This window comes from Hyla sarda, chromosome 1 (genome assembly GCF_029499605.1).
Source record: "Hyla sarda isolate aHylSar1 chromosome 1, aHylSar1.hap1, whole genome shotgun sequence".
NCBI classification, from domain to species: domain Eukaryota; kingdom Metazoa; phylum Chordata; class Amphibia; order Anura; family Hylidae; genus Hyla; species Hyla sarda.
The window spans coordinates 601085118-601112085 of NC_079189.1; the positions used below are offsets into that span (position 1 = coordinate 601085118).

At 44.9% G+C, this 26968-nt stretch overlaps 2 protein-coding genes across 3 annotated transcripts in view; both read right to left on the reverse strand.

Annotated features, from left to right (window-relative positions):
* The window catches only part of LOC130296518 (oocyte zinc finger protein XlCOF6-like), a 208051-nt gene that overhangs the window by 103675 nt on the left and 77408 nt on the right, over positions 1 to 26968 (reverse strand). The window lies entirely within an intron of this gene.
* Positions 19 to 26941, reverse strand: LOC130296450 (oocyte zinc finger protein XlCOF6-like). Of its 2 annotated transcripts, XM_056547984.1 has the most exons (5): positions 26819 to 26941; positions 26668 to 26735; positions 25878 to 26403; positions 3541 to 4302; positions 19 to 1935 (listed from the first exon to the last, which is right to left on the reverse strand). In XM_056547984.1, the coding sequence occupies exons 1-5, from the start codon at positions 26904 to 26906 to the stop codon at positions 632 to 634; spliced, it is 2748 nt and encodes a 915-aa protein (XP_056403959.1). In that variant the 5' UTR covers positions 26907 to 26941; the 3' UTR covers positions 19 to 631. The 2 variants fall into 2 exon arrangements, with proteins under 2 accessions (XP_056403959.1, XP_056403966.1); XM_056547991.1 differs by lacking the exons at positions 19 to 1935; positions 3541 to 4302 and adding an exon at positions 21237 to 23039.

A 26968-nucleotide genomic window follows, 5' to 3' on the forward strand; every position in this document is an offset into this window, starting at 1 on the left:
TTTTCTACTCCTGGATAACCCCCCTTTAACATGTAGCCGGTCTTAGTCCTAATCTTCACATACAATTGGTTATCTATACCAGTGGTTTCCAAACAGTGTGCCTCCAGCTGTTGCAAAACTACAACTCCCAGCATTCCCGGACAGCCAAAGGCTGTCCAGGCATGCTGGGAGTTGTAGTTTTGCAACAGTTGGAGGCACATATTTTGGAAATCACTGATGTATACTTTAGTATGTACATATTGATATATATATATACAGGATCGGGGATAAGTGTCTGATAGCGGGGGTCTGATCGATGGGGCCCCCGCAATCTCCTTTATGGGGCTCCTACTTACCCATCTTCGGCCCACCTTCCTGAGCATGGGCAAGTGACAGCCTACTCTACCAATCACTGGCTGCAGAGATGTCCCGCCTCAGCCTGTAATTTGCTGAGTGGGCCCTCACTTACCTACGTCCAGGGAGGTGGGGCCGGAGCGCACCAAGGACGGTTAAGTAGGACGGGTCCCATACAGGAGCTCGTGAGTGGCCCCAGTGGTCAGACCCCTAGATTAGACACTTATGCCCTATCATGTGGATGGGGGATAAGTGTCTGATAAGTTCAGTTCCCCGGTGTACCCCTTTAAGGAAATAGCTATTTCCCTGTATGAGTTCTTTGATGTTGAAGGAGACGTGATGGGCAGGTGAAACCTTTCCCACATTCTGGGCATGAAAATCGCTTCTCTCCTGTGTGAATTGTTTGATGCTCAATAAGATTGTATTTCCGAGAAAAAGATTTCCCACACTCTGAGCATGGAAATGGCTTCTCCCCTGTGTGACATGTAAGATGCTGAAGAAGATGTGATTTCTGAGTAAAACGTTTCTCACATTCTGGGCAGGAAAATGGCTTCTCCCCTGTGTGAGTCCGTTGATGCTTAACAAGATGTGATGTCTGAGTAAAACATTTCCCACATTCTGGGCACGGAAATGGCTTCTCCCCTGTGTGGCATATAAGATGTTTAAGAAGGTTTGATTTCTGAGAAAAACATTTGCCACATTCTGAACATGAAAATGGTTTAGTTCCTGAGTGAGTTCTCTCATGTCTAACAAGCAGTAATTTTTGAGAAAAACATTTCCCACATTCAGGACATGGAAATGGCTTCTCCCCCGTGTGAGTTCTTTGATGTTCCTCAAGACGTCTTTTCACAATAAAGCATTTGCCACATTCTGAACATGAAAACGGTCTCTCCCCCGTGTGAGTTTTTTTATGTTTAACAAGAGTTGATTGTTGAGCGAAACAATTACCACATTCGGAACATGCAAATGGCTTGTCCCCTGTGTGAGTTTTCTGGTGTTGAGCAAGATGGGATCTTGATCTGAAGCATTTGCCACATTCCAAACATGCAAACGGCTTCTCCCCCGTGTGAGTTCTTTGATGTTTAATTAGATCTGATGTATGAGTAAAACATTTACCACATTCAGAACATGAAAATGGCTTTGTCCCGGAGTGTGTTCTCAGATGGCCCACGAGAGAGGATTTCACATTAAAACATTTGCCACATTCTGTACATGAAAATGGCTTCTCTCCTGTGTGAGTTCTTAGATGATCAACAAGGCTTGATTTTACAGTAAAGCATTTCCCACATTCTGAACATGAAAATAGTTTTCCTGTGTGAATTCTCTTATGCCTAGCAAGCTCTGATCTCCCACTAAAACATTTATCACATTCTGAACAAGAATATGCCTTTTTCCCTGTACGAGATCTCCGCTGTTGAACCAGATTTAGGTTGCCCTTTGTGTGAGCTCTTTGATTTTCATCACTTCTTCTGTAATTTTCAGTCTGTGGTGAATCAGAAGATAGATTATCCGAGATCATGACATACTCGTCATATGTATCTAGTGGGATATGATCCTCTGCTTTATAATGTGAAGATATAACTGATCTCCTGGTACAGTCATCTGCCAAGAATAAAACAGATTTTAACATGTTTAAATAATATAAAATGTTAAAGAAGAGATGTAACAACTAGAGATGAGCGAACTTACAGTAAATTCGATTCGTCACGAACTTCTCGGCTCGGCAGTTGATGACTTTTCCTGCATAAATTAGTTCAGCTTTCCGGTGCTCCGGTGGGCTGGAAAAGGTGGATACAGTCCTAGGAGACTCTTTCCTAGGACTGTATCCACCTTTTCCAGCCCACCGGAGCACCTGAAGGCTGAACTAATTTACGCAGGATAAGTCATCAACTGCCGAGCCGAGAAGTTCGTGACGAATCGAATTTACTGTAAGTTCGCTCATCTCTAGTAACAACTTAGCTGTCAGATACCCTATCCATCATTAGGATAGGGGATAAGTTGTTACATCCCAGAGTTATCCTTTAATATAATTTTCAAGGTTATAACATTTATGCAAAAAAAACAAAAAAAAATTACAAAAAAATATACAAATTAGCAAAATTAATATGTTGACCATAGCAACAACCTAACAGCAAAGCAAGGACCAGTAGATCTCTATTAGACCAATAACCAGTGGTCTATTGTATGCAGCTGCCCAGGCAAGGAACTCTCTGGCTATAAATCTCCAGATCCCAGAGTTTTTGTGATGATATTAAAGGGGTTCTCCGGTGCCTAAACATCTTATCCCCTATCCAAAGGATAGGGGATAAGATGCCTGATCGCGGGAGTCCCGCAGCTGGGGACCCCCGGGATCATGCACGTGGCACCCCGTTTGTAATCAGTGCCCGGAGCGTGTTCGCTCCGGGACTGATTACCGGCGACCGCAGGGCCGGCGGCGTGTGACGTCACCCCTCCGCCCCCGTGTGACATCACGCTCTGCCCCTCAATGCAAGCCTACGGGAGGGGGCGTGATAGCTATCACGCCCCCTCCCGTAGGCTTGCATTGAGGGGCGGAGTGTGACGTCACATGGGGGCGGAGGCATGACATCACACGCCGCCGGCCCTGCGGTCGACCATAATCAGACCCGTAGCGAACACGCTCCGGGGACTGATTACAAACGGGGTGCCACGTGCATGATCTCGGGGGTCCCCAGCGGCAGGACTCCCGCGATCAGGCATCTTATCCCCTATACTTTGGACAGGGGATGAGATGTGTAAGCACCGGAGTACATCTTTAATGTTAGATGTCTGAAGAGTCAGCAGAACGTTAGCGACCGCGATCTGTAACCTTACGTGGTCTGTGTTACGTATGGCAGGATTATTCTTAGATGTTTTTCTCGTATATTGTTCCCTTTTGCCTGTAGCGTTTTCTGTTTATATTGTAGTCCACCAGGAGTGGTGGAGCGAGGCACACAGCCCTGACCGCTAAGTGAAACCAAAACAAATCACCGTCCATCCTCCAAAGACTCTAAAGTTCTAAAATTGGACAAATATTTTTGCCTTAACAGAAGCAAGAGGAGATGATAAAAAAAATAAGCCTCTCTGATATAGGTATGTTTTATGTATAAATAATAAAAAAAAAAGCTGCCATGATACGGCGCTTAAAAAAAAATAAATTAAAAAAGTTGAACCCAGTGACTGAGAAGAATCTGTAACTGTACTACTCACCTGGGTGGTTACCTGTAGGAACATCGTCCTTATACTGCTCATCACCGCTCACATCTGTCTCTTCTTTTACTATTATGTCTGCAGCATTAATATAGTTCATATCTTTCCCTGTAGGAATGTCCTCCTTATACTGCTCATCACTGCTCACATCTGTCTCTTCTTCTTTTACTATTATGTCTGTAGCATTAATATAGAACAGATCTTTACCTGTAGGAATGTCTTCCTTATACTGTTCATCACTGCTCAAATCTGTCTCTTCTTTTATTATGTCTGTAGCATCAATATAAATCAGATTGGTACCTGTTGGAAGGTCCTCCATATACTGCTCATCGCCACTCACATCTGTCTCTTCTTCTTTTACTTTTATGTTTATAGCATTAATACAGTTCAGATCTTTTCCTGCAGAATTGCCCTCCATAGACTGCTCATCCCTGCCCACATCTGTCTCTTTTACCCTTAGTTCTTGAGCATTACTATAGAGCAGTTCTTTCCCTGTAGGAATGTCCTCTATGTACTGTTCATCACCGCTCATATCTGTCTCTTCTCCTCCTTTTACTTTTAGGTTTGTGGCTTTAATATAGTTCAGATCTTTTCCTTTAGAGTTGACCTTCTTATACTGCTTATCACCGCTCACATCTGTCTCTTCTTCTTTTACCCTTATGTCTGTAGCATTAATATAGATTAGATCTTTTCTTGTAGAAATTTTCTCCATATACTGCTCATCAACGCTCACATTTGTCTCTTCTTCTTTTACCATTTTGTCTGCAATAATTAAGTTCAGATATTCACCCGATTGTTAAGCTGTGAAAAAAATAAAGTAAAAATAATCAGACAGTAGAAGTCACATAGAATGTTTTAGGTGTGCAGAAAAGATTAGGAATTCTAATCATGGCCAAAAATGACATGACTCCTAGAAGGAAGACACAAAAACCTCATACACATGTATAACCCCCATGGCTAGACAGGCTTCAGGTTGTGTCAGTGAAGGAGATCAGCTCCTGCCAGACACCTCTGGGGTTTGTCTCGTTTGTCATGACATGCTTGTACTGATCCTCCATCATGACCTGATCCTTGTACTGATCCTTGTGTCCTTCTACATACTCCCACTCCTCCATGGAGAAATAGACCGCCACGTCCTGACACCTTATAGGAACCTGACACACAATGATACAGTCATCACCCCGACCCCTCCAGTGGTGTTACTGTATAATGTCCCAGCATTCCCAGCAGTGTCACCTCTCCAGTCATCACCAGACCCCTCCATTACTGTATAATGTCCCAGCATTTCCAGCAGTGTCACCTCTCCAGTCATCACCAGACCCCTCCATTACTGTATAATGTCCCAGCATTCCCAGCAGTGTCACCTCTCCAGTCATCACCAGACCCCTCCATTACTGTATAATGTCCCAGCATTCCCAGCAGTGTCACCTCTCCAGTCATCACCAGACCCCTCCATTACTGTATAATGTCCCAGCATTCCCAGCAGTGTCACCTCTCCAGTCATCACCAGACCTTCCATTACTGTATAATGTCCCAGCAGTGTCACCTCTCCAGTCATCACCAGACCCCTCCATTAGTGTATAATGTCCCAGCATTCCCAGCAGTGTCACCTCTCCAGTCATCACCAGACCCCTCCATTACTGTATAATGTCCCAGCATTCCCAGCAGTGTCACCTCTCCAGTCATCACCAGACCCCTCCATTACTATATAATGTCCCAGCATTCCCAGCAGTGTCACCTCTCCAGTCATCACCAGACCCCTCCATTACTGTATAATGTCCCAGCAGTGTCACCTCTCCAGTCATCACCAGACCCCTCCATTACTGTATAATGTCCCAGCAGTGTCACCTCTCCAGTCATCACCAGACCCCTCCATTACTGTATAATGTCCCAGCAGTGTCACCTCTCCAGTCATCACCAGACCCCTCCATTACTGTATAATGTCCCAGCAGTGACACCTCTCCAGTCATCACCAGACCCCTCCATTACTGTATAATGTCCCAGCATTCCCAGCAGGGTCACCTCTCTAGTCATCACCAGACCCCTCCATTACTGTATAATGTCCCAGCAGTGTCACCTCTCCAGTCATCACCAGACCCCTCCATTACTGTATAATATCCCAGCATTCCCAGCAGTGTCACCTCTCCAGTCATCACCAGACCCCTCCATTACTGTATAATGTCCCAGCATTCCCAGCAGTGTCACCTCTCCAGTCATCACCAGACCCCTCCATTACTGTATAATGTCCCAGCAGTGTCACCTCTCCAGTCATCACCAGACCCCTCCATTACTGTATAATGTCCCAGCATTCCCAGCAGTGTCACCTCTCCAGTCATCACCAGACCCCTCCATTACTGTATAATGTCCCAGCAGTGTCACCTCTCCAGTCATCACCAGACCCCTCCATTACTGTATAATGTCCCAGCAGTGTCACCTCTCCAGTCATCACCAGACCCCTCCATTACTGTATAATGTCCCAGCATTCCCAGCAGTGTCACCTCTCCAGTCATCACCAGACCCCTCCATTACTGTATAATGTCCCAGCATTCCCAGCAGTGTCACCTCTCCAGTCATCACCAGACCCCTCCATTACTGTATAATGTCCCAGCAGTGTCACCTCTCCAGTCATCACCAGACCCCTCCGTTACTGTATAATGTCCCAGCATTCCCAGCAGTGTCACCTCTCCAGTCATCACCAGACCCCTCCATTACTGTATAATGTCCCAGCATTCCCAGCAGTGTCACCTCTCCAGTCATCACCAGAACCCTCCATTACTGTATAATGTCCCAGCATTCCCAGCAGTGTCACCTCTCCAGTCATCACCAGACCCCTCCATTACTGTATAATGTCCCAGCATTCCCAGCAGTGTCACCTCTCCAGTCATCACCAGACCCCTCCATTACTGTATAATGTCCCAGCATTCCCAGCAGTGTCACCTCTCCAGTCATCACCAGACCCCTCCATTACTGTATAATGTCCCAGCATTCCTAGCAGTGTCACCTGTCCAGTCATCACCAGACCCCTCCATTACTGTATAATGTCCCAGCAGTGTCACCTCTCCAGTCATCACCAGACCCCTCCATTACTGTATAATGTCCCAGCATTCCCAGCAGTGTCACCTCTCCAGTCATCACCAGACCCCTCCATTACTGTATAATGTCCCAGCATTCCCAGCAGTGTCACCTCTCCAGTCATCACCAGACCCCTCCATTACTGTATAATGTCCCAGCAGTGTCACCTCTCCAGTCATCACCAGACCCCTCCATTACTGTATAATGTCCCAGCATTCCCAGCAGTGTCACCTCTCCAGTCATCACCAGACCCCTCCTTTACTGTATAATGTCCCAGCATCCCCAGCAGGGTCACCTCTCCAGTCATCACCAGACCCCTCCATTACTGTATAATGTCCCAGCAGTGTCACCTCTCCAGTCATCACCAGACCCCTCCATTACTGTATAATGTCCCAGCATTCCCAGCAGCGTCACCTCTCCAGTCATCACCAGACCCCTCCATTACTGTATAATGTCCCAGCAGTGTCACCTCTCCAGTCATCACCAGACCCCTCCATTACTGTATAATGTCCCAGCAGTGTCACCTCTCCAATCATCTCCAGACCCCTCCATTACTGTATAATGTCCCAGCATTCCCAGCAGTGTCACCTCTCCAGTCATCACCAGACCCCTCCATTACTGTATAATGTCCCAGCGGGGTCACCTCTCCAGTCATCACCGGATCCCTCCATTACTGTATAATGTCCCAGCATTCCCAGCAGTGTCACCTCTCCAGACATCACCAGACCCCTCCATTACTGTATAATGTCCCAGCATTCCCAGCAGTGTCACCTCTCCAGTCATCACCAGACCCCTCCATTACTGTATAATGTCCCAGCAGTGTCACCTCTCCAGTCATCACCAGACCCCTCCATTACTGTATAATGTCCCAGCAGTGTCACCTCTCCAGTCATCACCAACCCCTCCATTACTGTATAATGTCCCAGCATTCCCAGCAGTGTCACCTCTCCAGTCATCACCAGACCCCTCCATTACTGTATAATGTCCCAGCATTCCCAGCAGTGTCACCTCTCCAGTCATCACCAGACCCCTCCATTACTGTATAATGTCCCAGCATTCCCAGCAGTGTCACCTCTCCAGTCATCATCAGACCCCTCCATTACTGTATAATGTCCCAGCAGTCACCTCTCCAGTCGCCAAGCCCCCTCTCATAGACTTGCATTGAGGGGGCGTGGCCATTACATCACGAGCGGGTGTGGCCGTGAAGTCACGGGCCTTCACCCCGCATTGCCAGCCATCCGGCACAGAGCGAAGATCGCTCCGTGCAACGGATGTCTGGGGTGCCGCAGCCTAGATGGCGGGGGTCACCCGCAGCGGGACCCCCGCGATCAGACATCTTACGTCTAGGGGCGGAGTACCCCTTTAAGTCATCCAAAATCTACTTACAGGCTTCAGAGCTTGATATAGAGGCAATCTTCCCTACTTGACATGCTAAAGTTACTTCCACCAACACAGGTCTTATATTCTAGGGTTTTAAGAGGAATTGACGAAATTGGTTTGAAAGCATCCGTGGACAATGCTTCCAAATGTACAGACAACCCCTAAAGAGGGTACTCGGGGGCATTTGTGACACGATCATAGGCAAGTCTGTGGTTCTATTAGACAGTCACTGTGCAAAGAGACAGTGCAAGGCCACAACCCATACAATAGAGACAACCTGAGGCGTGCTCCCAATCTCTTCTGCTCCCCCTCCAGTGTATACACCATTACCATCTCCTAATATACAGCCACATGCGAGTATTCCCAAACCCCAAGTTACGATTGGAACTTAGGACAATGATCCTGTCCGGGAAGTGCGCAGAAGGGAGTATTAAAACCGTACAGTGCTACGTGGGCCAACGTGAAGTAGATTTGCCGCCACCGTTCGTTGATGACACACCGTCGGATTGCTGCCACCATCTTCACCCCCAGTCACTTTCTGCGGCCCCTCCCCCACTATAAATCACACATATGCAGAGGAAATTTTGTCCTATTCTGACCCCTATAACTTTTTTTATTTCTGCCTACATGGGCCTGTATGAGGGCTCATTTTTTTGCGCCTCAATCCGTAGTTTTTAACGGTATCATTTTTGTTTTGACGTGACTTTTTGATCGCTTTTTTAAAAAAAATTAAATTAAAGAGTTGCAGTTAGTTACTAACTACAACTCCCAGCATGCCCTGATACCGCCTGTGGCTCATCAGCTGCCCCAAAGGAAAACTACAACTCCCAGCATGTATATAGTATAGGTCAGTGTTTCCCAACCGGGGGCGCCTTCAGCTGTTGCTAAACTACAACTCCCAGCATGCCCGGACAGCCAACGGCTGTCCGGGCATGCTTGGAGTCATAGTTTTGCAACAGCTGGAGGCACCCCTGGTTGGGAAACACTGTATAGTAGGGATCGATTGATTATCGGCACGGACGATATTATTAGCCGATATTCACGTTTTTCCCCGTTATCGGTATCGGCTTCTAACCTGCCGATAATGCGCAAAACAAGGCGTGCGCACGAATCACGGGACTTCAGTCCCGGCCCTGAACTTCAGGCCGGGACTGAAGTCCCGCGATTCGTGCGCACGCCTTATTTTGCCGTGTGGAGCAATTGCCTGACAGCTGACAGCATGGTGGAGAGGGAGCTGTCAGCTGTCCCGCTCCTCCATAGCCGATAATTTATACCGGAATATCGTTATAAATTATCGGCCCTAACCTCCACCGATTATCGGTATCGGCCCTAAAAAAATCGATATCGGTCGATCCCTACTGTATAGGTTATGGTGCAACATTCCGGGAGTTGGTGGATTGGTTGGATAAATACCGGCCATTGCATTTCCGGTATTTTTAAAGGGGTTCTCCAGCATAAGGTGATTTTAGTACGTACCTGGCAGACAGTAATGGACAGGCTTAGGAAGGATCTGCACTTGTCTTGGGGCTAAATGGCTATGTTGTGAGATTACCATAACACTGTGGCTAGCTTTTTGTGAACTTGTATTTCCTGTTTGACTTTTCTTTGTTTTGACTACAAATCCCACAATTCAATTTTCCTCCCTCGCACACATCAGCCACCCCACCCATTGAACCATAAATGAGCTGCATCAATTCAAAAGACCTGTGGTTTTAAATCAGGGTGCCTACAGCTGTTGAATTAGTTGCAGATTGATCTCTCTCCCACCAAGCGATCCCTCCACCCATTGAAGCAGACAGGCTCCCTGTCATCAGCTGACTAGTGATGTCAGGTCTCGGTCGCAGTGCAACCTGGGAAAAATCTGAGACAACAGTCATTTTTTATGCGTTAAAAATAAATATTGGGGTGAAAATCCCATAAGAATTGTGAGAAAACCATCACACACAGGTACAGACACTATATTATGGACTACACTAACTTTACAGCCCCTGTAGCATAGTCAAATAAAAAAAATTCTGGAATACCCCTTTAATATAAAAATACCAGCCGAGTGGCCAAAATACCGGCAGTGCCAGTAAAATACTGGTCAGGTGGCAACCCTGTGTCAGAGATTTTAATGTGAAATATCTGAGTCTGGAGGAACACAAGGCATCAACCTGATTAGCATACAACATGTGCGACTTTACTATGATTTGCCTTTGTTGGGCAAAGCCGCCATCAGACTGCGCAGAGTCAGAGTCCGGAGCTGGGCCCATGCGGTGCGCTCTTTCCACACGGCAGGGATGCTGGAGCTCTGGTGCTTTCTGGCAGATCTCTCACAGAGAATCACTGTACTTCAGTGCGGAACACAATCTGCTTACCCCCACCATGTGAAGGTTTCTAAGTCTCGAACGTTTTAGTTTTTTTTTAAAGGGGTACTCCGGAGGTAAAATTATTATTATTATTTTTTTTTTTAAATCAACTTATACAGATTTGTAAATTACTTCTATTAAAAAAAATCTTAAATCCTTCCAGTACTTATTAGTGGCTGTATACTACAGAGGAAATTCTTTTCTTTTTGAATTTCTTTTCTGTCACAACCACAGTGCTCTGTGCTGACACCTCTGTCCATATCAGGAACTGTCCAGAGCCGGAGAAAATCCCCACAGCAAACCTATCCTGCTCTTGACAGTTCCTGAGACAGACAGAGGTGTCAGCAGAGAGCACTGTGGTCGTGACAGAAAAGCAAAAAAAAAATTATTTCCTCTGTAGTATACAGCCGCTAATAAGTACTGGAAGGATTAAGAATTTTTAATAGAAGTAATTTACAAATCTAACAAAAAAAATTATTTCCTCTGTAGTATACAGCCGCTAATAAGTACTGGAAGGATTAAGAATTTTTAATAGAAGTAATTTACAAATCTAACAAAAAAAATTATTTCCTCTGTAGTATACAGCCGCTAATAAGTACTGGAAGGATTAAGAATTTTTAATAGAAGTAATTTACAAATCTGTTAAAAAAAATTATTTCCTCTGTAGTATACAGCCGCTAATAAGTACTGGAAGGATTAAGAATTTTTAATAGAAGTAATTTACAAATCTGTTTAACTTTCTGGCACCAATTGATTAAAAAAAAAAAAAAGTTTTCAGTGCTCTGTGCTGACACCTGTCTGTCTGTCTCAGGAACTATCCAGAGTAGGAACAAATCCCCATAGCAAACCTCTCCTGCTCTTAACAGTTCCTGACATGGACAGAGGTGTCAGCAGAGAGCACTGTGGTCGGACAGAAAAGCAATCCAAAAATAAAATATACAGCCGCTATTAAGTACTGGAAGGATTAAGAATTTTTAATAGAAGTAATTTACAAATCTGTTTACATTTCTGGCACCAGTTGATTTTAAAAAAAATAAGTCCCCCAATTTTTCACTCACATAGACCAGCTCAGTTTCAGCTCTGTGGGGGCGGGGGTTCAGGCCACTATTTTCATCCAGATTTATTATACAGCCTTCTGCCCCATCCAACCGCGCAGCGTGGGCACTTACTCCTGTCTGCAGCAGGTGGAGCGTATAGTGAGCTCCTTCCTGCGCACTCCGGATGTCAGGGGTGATCAGTCTCCCCTGTCCCCTGCAGCATGGAGTCCCTCTTTACAATGGTGGAGTCATCGGCCCGTGTGAAGAGGAGCTGGCTGGCCCATCTTATTGGTGACCACATCTGCCTAGTCAGGAGCAGGAGAGGCCGCTGAGTCTGGCCACCTATCGATCCATCTGTGGATTGGCAGGAGAGGACAGGGGAACTGTGCCCGCATGGGAACCTGAAGTTTTGCCATCATCCTTTTTATTAATGGAGTCTTTAAATCCTGTGAATATTAGGTATCAATCCATGTGGATGTCACACCACGACCCCTCTATTCATGTCAATGGGAGGGCGCAAGACGGACGCCACGCCCCCTCCCATAGACATGAATAAAGGGGGTGTGGCGTGATAGGGCATAAGATTTCTCTGGGCGGGGAACCTCTTTAAAGGAGTACTCCGGTGGAAAACTTTTTATTTATTTATTTATTTTTTTTAAGTTAAAGGGTAGCCCCCACCATCCTATTTTTTTTTCTGTCCCTGCCTATTGCCATTCTATCCCTAACCCCCTCCCTGCTTTTAATTTTTATTTTTACTATATTAAAAATTCCTTTTGTCTGCCTGGCAGTGTGCTCACTACCAGGCAGACTTCCCCAGCAGGCACCTCGTCACTGATGCCTGCTGGGGGGGGGGGGGACTTCTGCCCTTAGTTCATCTACACAGGGTGCCTCCAGCTGTTTCATCACTACAACTCCCAGCATGCCCTGACATCTATTGGCTGTCAGGGCATGCTGGGAATTGCAGTATTGAAACAGCTGGAGGCACCCTGTGTAGATAAACTATTAGTTACATGCGGCGCTAGCCCGTCCCGACTCACGACTCTGCCCCCGTGTGACATCACACCCCGTCCCCTCAATGAAAGTCTATGGGAGGGGGCGTGACGCCCTTTTACTTTGTTGGTTGGGGGTCACTTTCTTGTTTGTCCCTGACGCCCTTTTACTTTGTTGGTTGGGGGTCACTTTCTTGTTTGTCCCTGACGCCCTTTTACTTTGTTGGTTGGGGGTCACTTTCTTGTTTGTCCCTGACGCCCTTTTACTTTGTTGGTTGGGGGTCACTTTCTTGTTTGTCCCTGACGCCCTTTTACTTTGTTGGTTGGGGGTCACTTTCTTGTTTGTCCCTGACGCCCTTTTACTTTGTTGGTTGGGGGTCACTTTCTTGTTTGTCCCTGACGCCCTTTTACTTTGTTGGTTGGGGGTCACTTTCTTGTTTGTCCCTGACGTCCTTTTACTTTGTTGGTTGGGGGTCACTTTCTTGTTTGTCCCTGACGCCCTTTTACTTTGTCGGTTGGGGGTCACTTTCTTGTTTGTCCCTGACGCCCTTTTATTTGTCGGTTGGGGGTCACTTTCTTGTTTGTCCCTGACGCCCTTTTACTTTGTTGGTTGGGGGTCATTTTCTTGTTTGTCCCTGGTGCCCTTTTACTTTGTTGGTTGGGGGGCACTTTCTTGATTGTCCCCGGTGCCCTTTTACTTTGTTGGTTGGGGGTCACTTTCTTGTTTGTCCCTGACGCCCTTTTACTTTGTTGGTTGGGGGTCACTTTCTTGTTTGTCCCTGGTGCCCTTTTACTTTGTTGGTTGGGGGTCACTTTCTTGTTTGTCCCTGACGGCCTTTTAATTTGTTGGTTGGGGGTCACTTTCTTGTTTGTCCCTGACGTCCTTTTACTTTGTTGGTTGGGGGTCACTTTCTTGTTTGTCCCTGACGGCCTTTTAATTTGTTGGTTGGGGGTCACTTTCTTGTTTGTCCCTGACGGCCTTTTAATTTGTTGGTTGGGGGTCACTTTCTTGTTTGTCCCTGACGCCCTTTTACTTTGTTGGTTGGGGGTCACTTTCTTGTTTGTCCCTGACGCCCTTTTACTTTGTTGGTTGGGGGTCACTTTCTTGTTTGTCCCTGACGCCCTTTTACTTTGTTGGTTGGGGGGCACTTTCTTGTTTGTCCCTGACGCCCTTTTACTTTGTTGGTTGGGGGGCACTTTGTTTGTCAGGGACCCCCAACCAACAAAGTAAAAGGGCATCAGGGACCCATGTGCCCTTCTCAAGGATCCTCAAGGACAGGAAACAGCTGCGGCAAGAAGGGAAGGGTCCTCCCTTATATTCTCCAGGTTTCCGGTCCCTAGGAGGAGGAGTCCCTATCTCTCCAGTGGTGCTGTTGAATGCATGTGGCTGAAACCACGTCCACATGTGCTCAACGATGGCGGTGCAAGGTTGACGATAACCTTGGCAACATCAATTTCAGCGTGAAGAAGCGCAGATACAATAAACCAGTGCTTCCCAAACAGTGTGCCTCCAGCAGTTCCAAAATTACAACTCCCGGCATGCCCGGACAGCCAACGGCTGTCCGGGCATGCTGGGAGTTGTAGTTTTGGAACAGCTGGAGACACACTGTTTGGAAAATACTACAATATACGATACATAGCCAGCACTATATTACACTATATATAATCTTCTAGAAGGAAAGACACATATACAATGAATATAACTGGGATATGGTGAGTGCCACCAAACACTACAACTCCCATCATGCACTTTATACAGGTCACCCACCCAAACAAGTAGTACAGAGGGAAGAAGCCGTGTGCTTACCCAGTGCTTACATCGCCTGCCATGATGTCACAGTCATGTGATTAGTCACATGGAGGAAGAGGAGGAGTCACATGATCAGGGGCTGCTGCTCTAGGCAAAGAAAGGCTGAGGCTGCAGACTGGAGCTCTACTCTAGACAGGAAACATGTGACCTCCATTTTTTTTTCCCTGTAAATTAACTTTATTGTAAGTGAAGTTCTAGACACTTTCGGAAATATTTCAGATTAGCTGATTCCCTACTGTGTAGACTCCATCCTCTCCCTGCACACACCCAGCAGCCTCAGCACTCCCCATTACATTCTTGGCTGCTTCTGGTGCGCTATATATATATATATATATATATATATATATATATATATATATATACAAAAAAAGAGGATTGCAGCAGCACACATTGGTCAAAAAAATTGAGGCTCTTAGCGCACTTTTTGATCAAAACGTGTCCCCCATCCACCACGGGGAGGTGGCCTCATTTAGGATGGGAACCTAGCACAAATTCTGAGCCTAACACTCAACTATCCACTCACCTCTGCTGGGCATATAGCCTCTGACTGGGTGACATGCTGGATCCATTTAAAACTCCACCTGTGAGAAAGGGGCACCCTGTTTAGCTGTGCACCCCTCCCCCTTTCTCACAGGTGGAGTTTTAAATGGATCCAGCATGTCACCCAGTCAGAGGCTATATGCCCAGCAGAGGTGAGTGGATAGTTGAGTGTTAGGCTCAGAATTTGTGCTAGGTTCCCATCCTAAATGAGGCCACCTCCCCGTGGTGGATGGGGGACACGTTTTGATCAAAAAGTGCGCTAAGAGCCTCAATTTTTTTGACCAATGTGTGCTGCTGCAATCCTCTTTTTTTGTATACTCTGATGCCATGGCAGTGTGCACCCGTGTATTAGGCTGTTGTGCCGGCTATCTTTCTTTTTTCTTGTGTATATATATATATATATATATATATGTTAACATAGTTAAGATAATTTTCCATGACCAATATTACTAGTATACAAGAAGAAACATCATCACCATATATACTACCTTTATACTGTTACTGACCAAATCCTGTGAATGGTAGGTATCAGCCCGTGTGGACATCACGCCACCTCTATTCATGTCTATGGGAGGGGGCATGACGGCCGCCACGCCCCCTCCCATAGACATGAATGAAGGGGGTGTGAGGTGACGTCACGTCTCCTGCGGTGGAAACCCAGCGTTCTAAACCTACGCGGGTGCTGCAAGGGGTTCGCGGGGGGTCCCAGCAGCGGGACCTCCACGATCAGACATATTTATCCCATATCCTTTGTATTGGTGATTAGATGTCTCTGGGCGGAGTACCCCTTTGGTTGGTTTAGTGAAAATACGGTTAGAGAGTAGACTAGGTGAGACCTGAAAGTTGGGGCTCTTCTCGACACACAGCTATATCCCTGTTTAAAAACATCTGCAAATGCAGGGTCGGAAGTGACCATAGGCAGACAGGTTTCAAGTCATTGCTATATTGTGTCGAGAAGATCACCAATGAGGCATCACAACCCTCCTTCATTTTATTTGTATTTTTGGCTTTGGACTAGAGGGCAGAGCTAATTAAATTCTTAGGTTATTGTTCACACCTCGGAATTTCCGTGCAGAATTCCGCATCGGAATTCTGCATGGAGATTCTGCAGCAGCAGAGTCTCGTTGATGTGTGAACATAGCCTTATGGTCCTTGCTGTCAGCAATTGTCTTGGTTACTGGCTTGGGTTATGTCCAAAGAATGGTTTCCTCGCACTTGTGAACGAGTGCCAATATCTGCTGCCCCCCCGTTCAAAGTCCGAATCAGGGGTACAATTTCGACAAGCCCCGATCCTTTCTCCTATGGGCAGATTCCTGGTTACGTGATTGGGGTGAGAAGATGAGGCATGCAGTATGGAATTATCTGCTATATCCTTTCTATAAATAGAACACTGTCACCCCGAAGACACAGATCCAAGAAAGCTACCCACTTAGGACAGCAAAAGACAGTAAATTGAAGATTGTACTGGTTATTATTAAAAGGGTACTCTGCTCCTAGACCTCTTATCCCCTAGGGATCAGATGTCGTCCATATAGGGGTTTTCGGATTATCGGGACCCCCGTAATCTCCGTCCTGCCCCCGGCGTTCGTTTCGAGCATCGGGTTCTGCGCCAGAGGCTTGTGATGTCACGGTCATGCCCCCTCAATGCAAGTCTATAGGAGGGGGCGTGTCCGTGAATTCACAACCCTCTGCCCCCCATCGCCAGTCATCCAGCACGGATCGCAGCTCGCTCTGTGAACCAGATGTCTGGGGTGTCGCAGCCGAGATCACGGGGGCCCCCAGCGGATCAGACATCTTATCCTCTATCCTTTGGATAGGGGATGTTTAGGGGCGGAGTATCCCTTTAAGATAATCCAAAAACCCTTATATGGCCGATACATCTGACCCCTAAATGAATAGGAGGTAATCAATGTAGCGGCCATACCAATGTATATTCTGCCCATAAGGGTTCTGTGGGGATAAGAGACACCCCATTCCCACACAAAAACATGTATATGTTGGTGAGAGAGGGGGAGAACTTCGCCCCCATCGATACTCAGGTGGTCTGGAGGAAAACCCCTGTTAAACATAGAAAAATTATGTGTGAGTAAAAAAATAGAGTATATATTTTTGCAGATCACCAGGATAAAGTGCCAATGCTGCATAACCATGAGGAACAAGGTTACATCAACCGTGACCTACACAAAATTCTCGTGCCAATTTCAAGAACATGTTTATTGTCCTTTATAAAACCTGGGATCTCCGGTATTAGCGGCTGTAGCATAGTGTCCACCCAAGCGCATAATCTTTCATTAATGGAAGAATTACCTGCCCCTATAGGTCTAAGGGGGAGGGAAGATCCCCTTGTGGACCTTTGGTAAAGAATGGAAAATGGGAAGAGTAGGACTATCAGGGATCATATATTCCCCCTTATTGCTGCCTGACCACTCTGGGATAGGGATGAAATCCTAACAGTCAGGGTAGAGTCTGGTAAGGACGTAACAGCCCGTGTCGCTCTCCTCGTACCTGACTGAAGGGTTTGTATTTACACATCCTGTTCTCATACCTTAAATGAGGATAGGCCCAAATAACACTATTGATGATCCAGACTTTGCTTTAGTCCTCTCTGTTGGATCCCGCTGCCGGGATAGTACCACAACTCAAGATGAACTTAAGGGAGAAATAGCATTGCTAACGGGTCCTGTAGCTTTTGGATGAAGGTACGGGTTATCCTTTAGGCCATACTTATCCTTGTAACGGACTAGCGTCTGGGGTTCCTGTGCAGTCAGTGCTGTCTCGCCTATACCCAAGAAAACGTAGGGGAGGGAGAGGGACTTTTCTTGTTACCACAGACTGTCCCATGAGGATCTTGTCGGTAAGCACTTAAATTGGAACCCCACCAGATCTGAAGTTTCCAAGAACTGTTCAATTCTGTCAAATTGTCCAACAAAGTATTTAAAGTGCAATACAAGTCCAGTATAGCTTCAAAACTGGTACGAGGAAAGACGTATATTTTCCTCAGAGAATCCCTTCCTCCGCCACTTTGCCTGGTGCGGTCGCTATATAGACGATGTCCTGGCGGTATGGCGGGGGGACAGGACCTCCGGGGAACAAGATTTTTTTAGTTCTTTTTTTTTAAAACATTTTTTGAATAACAATGAAGACAATTTAAGCTTCACTATGGAGTCTGGAAAGACCTCCATTCATTTTTTGGACACAGAAGTCACAGGAGATGCTCAAACAGGAAAAATCATTTCTAAATTATATAGAAAAAGCATCTCAGGTAATACACTATTACACGCAAAAAGCGCACATGAAAAGCACACTGTTAAAAAGCTCCCCAAGGGGGAATTCATCAGGGCAAGACAAATTTGTTCGGAAGACACATTTTTTTTTATAAAGAATGTAAACAGCCTTAGTAAGAGAGGCTATGCAACGGGTCTTATTGACCATGCCAGACAACAGGTTGCTACTCGACCTAGATCAGATTTCCTATATAAAGGTAGTAAAATACAATACAGTCACACAAGAAGTCCTAATGTTGTCTTTTCTTCTACATATAGTCAGAAATAGTCTCAGGTAAAAATCAAAATCAAGAAATATTTACCTATACTTAAACAGGATCCCATTTTAGAATGTATACTGGAAAAGGGATATACTTTTGTAGCAAAGAGGAATGTTACCCTTGGTAACGAATTAACTCCTAGTTTTTCCAAGCACAAAACCCCTTCTTAGCTACCATACAAAGGCATTGTAGCATGTGGAAGACCATGGTGCAACATATGTAAATACATGCCCCAGACCTCTAATTTTAAATCTAAATCAACACAACAGAGCTTTAAAGGGGTACTCCGCTGCTCAGTGTTTGGAACAAACTGTTCCAAATGCTGGAGCTGGGAGCTTGTGACATCATAGCCCCGCCTCCTCATGATGTCACGCCCCCTCAATGCAAGTCTATGGGAGGGGACGTGATGCATTGTGTAACACATAGCAGGGGCTAAAACCTTGGCCCCGTATACACACTAAGGCGGTATCTGGAGCATCCAGACACTTCAGAGACTGCCATGATGGTTCAGTCTCCGAAATGAAAGTGTGCGTCCTAGAACAGGTCACAAGACCTGTACGAGGAGGTGATTGAATCAAGAAACTGCATATAAGAGAGGTTTATTGGATACTTAAAATGGACACAAGAATCCCCAAATGTTTAAATCACAAAACTGGTATGTACTGTGGCATTGAGGTAGGTTTGAGGGCAATGAAAGGGTGTTTTTCCCAGTCCTTTATCCTAGCTGAGCTAGCAGAGAGGCTCCTCAGATGCCTTATTAATGAGGCCAGCAGAAATGTGGGAAGTCTAGATATAAGGAAAGGAAACAGAATAGTTGGGGGCTCTCCCCAGAAGACAGCAAGGTGGCCATAAAGGGGGGATGCAGAGGTCCTGGTGAGGAACACACAGCCAGGAACTGGGAATGACCCCAACAGTGAAGTAGACAAGACAAGGAGTCTTAGCACACACAGCAAGAGGCTGCAAATGCTGTGTGTGAAGTGTAAGTAAAAGGTTGCAGGAAACTTGTGTTTTAATTGGCAGGGAAAAGCCCTCCAGTTGATAGTCAGGGCATGCTGGGTTGTGTAGTCAGTGACTGGACGGTCTAGGGTTTTGTTTGATCCTGCAACCTATCTAATAAAGCTGGCGAGGAGCCAGACTGCATAAAGAACTGTTGTTTGCCTGCTGAATGAAGAAGAAATGTGTCCTGTGGCTGTGTCAAGGACGAACCCAGAGCTATCCCCAGAGTGAAATCCTTACAATTGGTGGAGGATGCGGGCAGCACATTGCTAAGAGCAACCAACGGCCGAGCTGCAGTGAAGTTGTTGCCAGGAGCAACCAACCGTGCAAGTGGGACAAGCCCAGGAGTGGAGTACAAGAGCAGGACTGAGCCTGTGGTGAAAGCGTTGCTAGGGGCAACGGATCGCGTCAAGTGAGTGAATGCTCTCTCAGGTGAGGAGACAGGTGGACGGGCCACCTGCGCAGTGCAACAGCAGTAAGCCAAGTGGGATTATTTGTTTTGCAAAAATGGGTCAACGTCGAAATGCCGTTGTTAGGAGCAACCAATGTGGACAGCAACCAGTTGTCTCCTTAAAGAGATCAGCTGCAGCTCAGTAAGAGGACGACTTCACACCTGATGATCCTCTGGTCAGGAGGCCAGAAAATATAGACGTGAGGACCCGTGAGTTACTGGTGGGACCGTTACCAGGCTGTATCAAGAGTCATTCCGGACATAAAACCCTATTTGAAGACCTGACCAGAGCCTGGTAAGACTGTTCTGATTGACTTCCCGTCACGCCCCCTTCCACAGACTTGCATTGAGGGGCGGGGCGTGACATCACAAAGGGGCGGGACTATGACGTCACAAGCTCCCGGCTCCAGCGTTCGGAACAGTTTGTTCCAAACACTGAGCAGCGGAGTACCCCTTTAGTTTACCCTGGAGTGCTGGATCTCCTTTTTCCTGTATTGGATGTTTTCCTGCATAGCTTCGAAACTGTTTAGTCTGTCTTCAGTCGGCTTCAGGTCTAATTCAAGCGTACTACAAATCCCACAATCTCTACAAAATCGGCCACAGTGGCTTTTTTTCCAAGCTCAACAGCTATAACGTTAAAGGGGTTATCCAGGAAAAAAAAGTTAAACAGATTTGTAAATTACTTCTATTAAAAAAATCTTAATCCTTTCAGTACCGCCCAGTTTAGAAGCAAATCCCCATAGCAAACCTCTTCTAAACTGGGCGGTTCCCGAGACACGCGTCCTCAGAGAGCACTTAGACAGAAAAGAACAACCTTAACTTCAGAAGCTCATAAGTACTGAAAGGATTAAGATTTTTTAATAGAAGTAATTTACAAATCTGTTTAACTTTCTGGAGCCAGTTGATATATAAAAAAAAAGTTTTTTCCTGGATAACCCCTTTAACTGTACCCTCTAAATTGTCTACTGTACGTTCCGGATCTGCAACCAGTTCAGTAAAGTTTTAGCGGTTATCCATCGTCTTGGCATTTGAGGACTTATTTCCCGCGTTCGGATACAGATGACGGCTTTATAGGAGTCGTGTAAGTGGAAATTCACAGTACAACAACCACCATCATCCCCGCAGATCTACACCACCACACTACTTCAACAAACCGCTGTCAGCCCAGTAACTATGACATAGAGGCTGCTCATATACTACTTATCTTCTATCGAAGAGAAAACATAAGCAATAAAGTTTTAAAGCAAATGTTTATAAGTGATTGGCAGATTTTAGGATACAAATTAGAGATGAGCGAACTTACAGTAAATTCAATTCGTCACGAACTTCTCGGCTCGGGAGTTGATGACTTTTCCTGCGTAAATTAGTTCAGCCTCCAGGTGCTCCGGTGGGCTGGAAAAGGTGGATACATTCCTAGGAAAGAGTCTCCTAGGACTGTATCCACCTTTTCCAGCCCACCGGAAAGCTGAACTAATTTATGCAGGAAAAGTCATCAACTGCCGAGCCGAGAAGTTCGTGACGAATCAAATTTACTGTAAGTTCGCTCATCTCTAATACAAATATATAACATTTTATGCACATATTGTGTTATCTGGATTCCATTGACTTTTTAGGTATCAGACAATGATTGGTAATTGACATTTCTTAATCATGTTGTCCTCTAATTTAATTTCCTTTTCTATTGTATTCCATCAATTTACATTAACTGATATAGTTTTATATCTTTCTTGCATAATGAATTATTAATAAAATTTCAGTTTGCAACCATAAAGGAAATGGCTATTTCCCTGTGTGATGTTCTGTTCTTTGATGTTGAAGGAGACGTGATGCGCGGCTAAAACCTTTCCAACATTCTTGGCATGGAAATGGCTTGTCTCCTGTGTGAATTGTTTGATGTTCAATAAGATTACATTTCCGAGAAAAACTTTTCCCACATTCTGGGCACGAAAATGGCTTCTCCCCTGTGTGACATCTAAGATGCTGAAGGAGATGAGATTTTTGAAAAAAAGATTTGTCACATTCTGAACATGAAAATGGTTTCGTTCCTGAGTGAGTTGCTTGATGTTTCGCAAGATGCGATTTCTGAGTAAAACATTTCCCGCATTCTGGGCATGGAAATGGCTTCTCTCCTGTGTGAGTTCTTTGATGTTTAACAAGAGCTGAGGCCTGAGTAAAACATTTGTCACATTCTGAACATGGAAAAGGTTTTTTTTCTGAGTGGGTTGCTTGATGTTTAACAAGATGTGATTTCTGAGTAAAACATTTGCCACATTCTGTACATGAAAATGGCTTCTCTCCTGTGTGACATGCAAGATGTTGAAGAAGACATGATTTCTGAAAGAAACATTTGCCACATTCTGAACATGAAAAGGGTTTGTTTTCTGAGTGAGTTCTTTGATGTCTAACAAGTAGTAATTTTTGAGAAAAACATTTCCCACATTCAGAACATACAAATGGCTTCTCCCCCGTGTGAGTTCTTTGATGCTCCTCAAGACGTCTTTTCACAATAAAGCATTTGCCACATTCTGAACATGAAAATGGTCTCTCCCCCGTGTGAGTTTTTTGATGTTTAACTAGAGTTGATTGCTGAGCAAAACAGTTACCACATTCAGAACATGCAAACGGCTTCTCCCCTGTGTGACTTCTTTGATGCTGAGAAAGATGTGGTTTTGTAGAAAAACATTTTCCACATTCTGAACACGCAAATGGCTTCTCCCCCGTGTGAGTTCTTTGATGTTTAGTAAGAGTTGATTTATAAGTAAAACATTTGCCACATTCAGAACATGAATATGGCTTTGTGCCTGAGTGTGTTCTCATATGGCCCACAAGAGTTGATTTCACATTAAAACATTTGCCACATTCTGAACATGAAAATGGCTTCTCTCCTGTGTGAATTCTTTGATGTTCAACAAGCCCTAATTTCACAGTAAAGCATTTCCCACATTCTGAACATGAAAATAAATTTCCTGTGTGAAGTCTCTTATGTCTGTGAAGATCTGATCTCCAACTAAAACATTTATCGCATTCTGAACATGAATATGTATTCTTTCCTGTCCGAGACCTCCGCATTTGAACCAAATTTTGTTTGTCCTTTGTGGGAGCTCTTCGATTTTTGTCACTATTTCTGTAATTTTTATTTTGTTCAACAGTCTGTTTTGAATCAGAAGATAGGGCTGGTATAAAAGAATCAGGTGATAGATCATTGCTGTGAAGGGCTGAGGGTGTATCTGGGATAATGGAATGTTCTTCATATGTATCTTGTGTGATATCATCATCTGCTTTATAATATGAAGATATAAGATTCTCCTCTGATCTCCTGGTACAGTCATCTGCCAAGAATAAAACAGATTATTTTTACATAATATAATCTTAAAAATTACATTTTCATAGTATAACCTTTATACTAGAGTTGAGCGAACTTACAGTAAATTGGCTCATAGGGAACCTCACAGCTCGGCTGTTGATTACTTTAGTCTGCGTAAATTAGTTCAGCTTTCCAAAGGCTCCAGTTGCCTGGAAAAGGTGGATACAGACCTAGGACACTTAAAGGGGTACTCCGCCCCTAGACATCTTATCCCCTATCGCCGCGTTCCCGCTGCTGGGGATCCCCGCTGCAGCACCCGCTATCATTACAGCACAGAGCGAGTTCACTCTGCACGTAATGACGGGCAATACAGGGGCCGGAGCCTCGTTAAGTCACGGCTCCGCCCCTCGTGATGTCACGACCCGCCCCTTTCAATACAAGTCTATGGGAGGGGGCGTGGTGGTCGTCAGGGGACGGGCCGTGATGTCACGAGGGGCGGAGCCATGACGTCACACTGCTCCGTCCCCTGTATCGCCCGTCATTACGCACAGAGCGAACTCGCTCTGTGCTGTGATGATAGCGGGACCGCGGCGATCTGACATCTTATCCCCTATCCTTTGGATAGGGGATAAGATGTCTAGGGGCGGAGTATCCCTTTAAGACTGTCATCCCAAAATTTTCCAGGCAACCAGAGCCCTTGGAAAGCTGAACTAACTTACGTAGACTGAAGTAATCAACAGCCGAGCTACGAGGTTCCCTACGAGCCAATTTACTGTATGTTGTGTACATGTCACCTAAGTTGCATGTTCACCTTTAAAGGGGTATTTCAGTTGAAAACATTATTATTATTTTTAAATCAACTGGTCCCAAAAAGTTAAACAGATTTGTAAATTACTTCTATTTAAAAATCTTAATCCTTCCAGTACTTATCAGCTGCTGTATGCTCCAGAGGAAGTTGTGTCGTTCTTTCCCGTCTTTAAAAAATAAAATTGTTTTCCAACAAAGTACCCCTTGAAACCGAAGAGAATTAGAAATAAATGGACTTTGGACAAATTGAAATGTTTTTTTGTAAATTTGAAAAAGAAATCCGATTGGTTCCAAACCAATATGCACTTTACTTTTTAAGACTTTACACCCATTTTGTAGCTTGTCTTTGTACCCATTTTATTTTATCTTTTTGTATTTTTAAGCGAGGTCTCCATAACTGACCCCAGTATGTAGTCGCACTGGAGCTCTATAGCCTTTGGCAATCAGTACATGCTGGGCGTTGTAGTTTTGCAACAGCTGGAGGCCCACTGGTTGGGAAACACTGAACTAATCACTCTAAATATTACAATCTTTTTCTTATATTTAAGGTTGACATCCTATACATTCACCTGTTGAAATGACCTTAGTAAGGGTGCATGGACACTACGTTTCTTAAGATACGGGACCGTATACGGCTGGGGAGAGGGGGGGCGGAGAGTTGGTGGGCGGGGCAACCCCATGCTGCCTTATGCGGTCCCGTATCTAATGTATTTCAATGAGCGACCGGAGTGAAACGCTGCCTCTGGTTGGCTCCGTTTTGCCCCGTATACGGTTTCCCGACCGGACCTTTTTAGGTCCGGTCGGGAAACCGTATACGGGGCAAAACGGAGCCAACAGTAGGCAAAGTTTCACTCCGGTCGCTCATTAAAATACATTAGATACGGGACCGCATACGGCAGCAAGCGGTTGCCCCGCCCCCGACTCTCCGCCCCCCTCTCCCCAACCGTATACGGTCCCGTATCTTAAGAAACATAGTGTGCATGCACCCTAAAACGATTCAGTAGGTGGTACACCGCCTTTTGCCATTGTTACTCACCCAGCGAGGTCACTCCCAGCACCAACCTTTCATTCTCCAAACTCCTCCATTATTTGGGAATATATCTCCATGCTTTGTATTCTGTAAGGCAGCATTCACACCACGTTTTTGCAATACGGTTCCCGAATCTGGTTTTTGAGGAAAAACGGATTCCTCAAAACCTGACTAAACTGTATCAAAACGTGTGTACAAATTTTAACCCGCATACAGTTAAAAACCGTATACGGTTTGAAAAATGATGTCCGGTTGCATCCGTTTTTTTGAGGAAAAAAAAACGTATACGTTTTTAACTTTTCACTACATTTTGAATAAAGTTTTACTTGTTTGATTGAAATTCCAAGAAAAAAAACTGTGCAAAGTCAAAAACTGTATGGTGAAAACCGGATGGAACCGTACGCACATACAGTTCTGTACGGTTCCCATTGACTCCCATGTTAAAAAAAAAACGTATACGGTTTAATACAGTTTTTCAACCGGACCTAAAACCGTGGTAGACTACGGTTTTGGGTACAGGAAAAAAACTGACAAAACCGTACAGGATGCAAAACGGACAGAACCTGATGCATCTTTTGGCATACGGTTTTCAATGGAGAGTCAATGCATACGTTTTCCAATACAGTTCTCAGAAAACGTATACGGGAACTGTATTGCAAAAACGTGGTGTGAATGCAGCCTAAGACACAGTAACCGGATGTGTCCAATAAAAGCTTATGGTTCCCTAGTCCCAAAATTGGACAAATACTTCTCCCTCATCAGTAGTGACAGCAGATGAATAAGAAATAGGCCTTATTCACAGCTAGATTTTATGTCAATATTACAGCTGTATGTTTGCCGCCATATTATAGTTATCACTGTTAGCGGGGTCACATTTTTATCCATATTTAGTCTTTTCTTTTGTATATTCCCCCATTTAGCCAAAATATAAACTGTCAGGACACGGAGCTTAAAAATTCCACACACAATTGTTGCAGTCGGTGACATAAATGTGACTGCTCTCAGAATTTTGTGGTTATTACTCACCTGGAAGGTTACCTGTAAGTATGTCCTCCTTATACTGCTCATCACTGCTCACATCTGTCTCTTCTTCTTTCACTCGTATGTCTGGAGCATTAATATAGACTAGATCTTTCCCTGTAGAAATGTCCTTCTTATACTGCTCATCACCGCTCACATTTGTTTCTTCTTCTTTTACTCTTATGTCTGTAGCATTAATATAGTTCAGATCTTTCTCTGTAGTAATGTCCTCCTTATACTGCTCATCACCGCTCACATCTGTCTCTTCTTCTTTTACCCTTATGTCTGTAGCATTATTATAGTTCAGATGTTTCCCTGTAGGAATGTCCTCCTTATACTGCTCATCATAGCTCACATCTGTTTCTTCTTTTTTTACCCTTAAGTCTAAAGCATTTATATAGTTAAGATGTTTCCCTGCAAGAATGTCCTCCTTATACTGCTCATAACTGCTCGGATCTGTCTCTTCTTCCTCCTCTTTTACCCTTATGTCAAAAACATTAATATAGTTCAGATCTTCACCCCAATTCATAACCTGTGAAAAAAATATTGTAAACACCATCAGAAAGTAGGAGAAGTCATGTGAAATATTTTAGATGAGCAGAAGAGATCATTAATTATCTTGATGGCCAAAAATATAAATTATAAAACAGGAGGAATTATTTCAACCACATACCTTCAGGTCTTCTAGAAGGTGGATATGTGAACCTCATACACATATAATACTGTAGGATAAAACAAGACTGAACACAAGAGCTTCACAGCCCTTCTACAGATCATAGGGAATATCTCCATCTACCTGATCCTGATCCTGTGGAAGAAGAGGACGGGGACACCTCTCTGCTGCTGTTCTCTTACTGGATCTGACTGTAGGGAACACATACAGAGACTGAATTCATTCTTTACATACAAATAATGAGAGGACGTGTGTATATAGTCATGTCTATTACCTGCTGATGTGAGGGGCTGCTGATCCTCCATCATCACCTGATCCTTGTACTGATCCTTGTGTCCTTCTACATACTCCCACTCCTCCATGGAGAAATAGACCGCCACGTCCTGACACCTTATAGGAACCTGACACACAATGATACAGTCAT

What these genes read in the sequence shown, in the direction of transcription:
- LOC130296450 (XM_056547984.1), bottom strand. Translation starts at nt 26,906, where the DNA reads ATGGAGGAGTGGGAGTATGTAGAAGGACACAAGGATCAGTACAAGGAT. An exon ending in TTCCACAGGATCAGGATCAG is followed by an intron (nt 26,404 to 26,667) that starts GTAGATGGAGAT and finishes TTTTTTTCACAG; the next exon opens with GTTATGAATTGGGGTGAAGA. An exon ending in ACTTACAGGTAACCTTCCAG is followed by an intron (nt 4,303 to 25,877) that starts GTGAGTAATAAC and finishes TAATTATTGCAG; the next exon opens with ACAAAATGGTAAAAGAAGAA.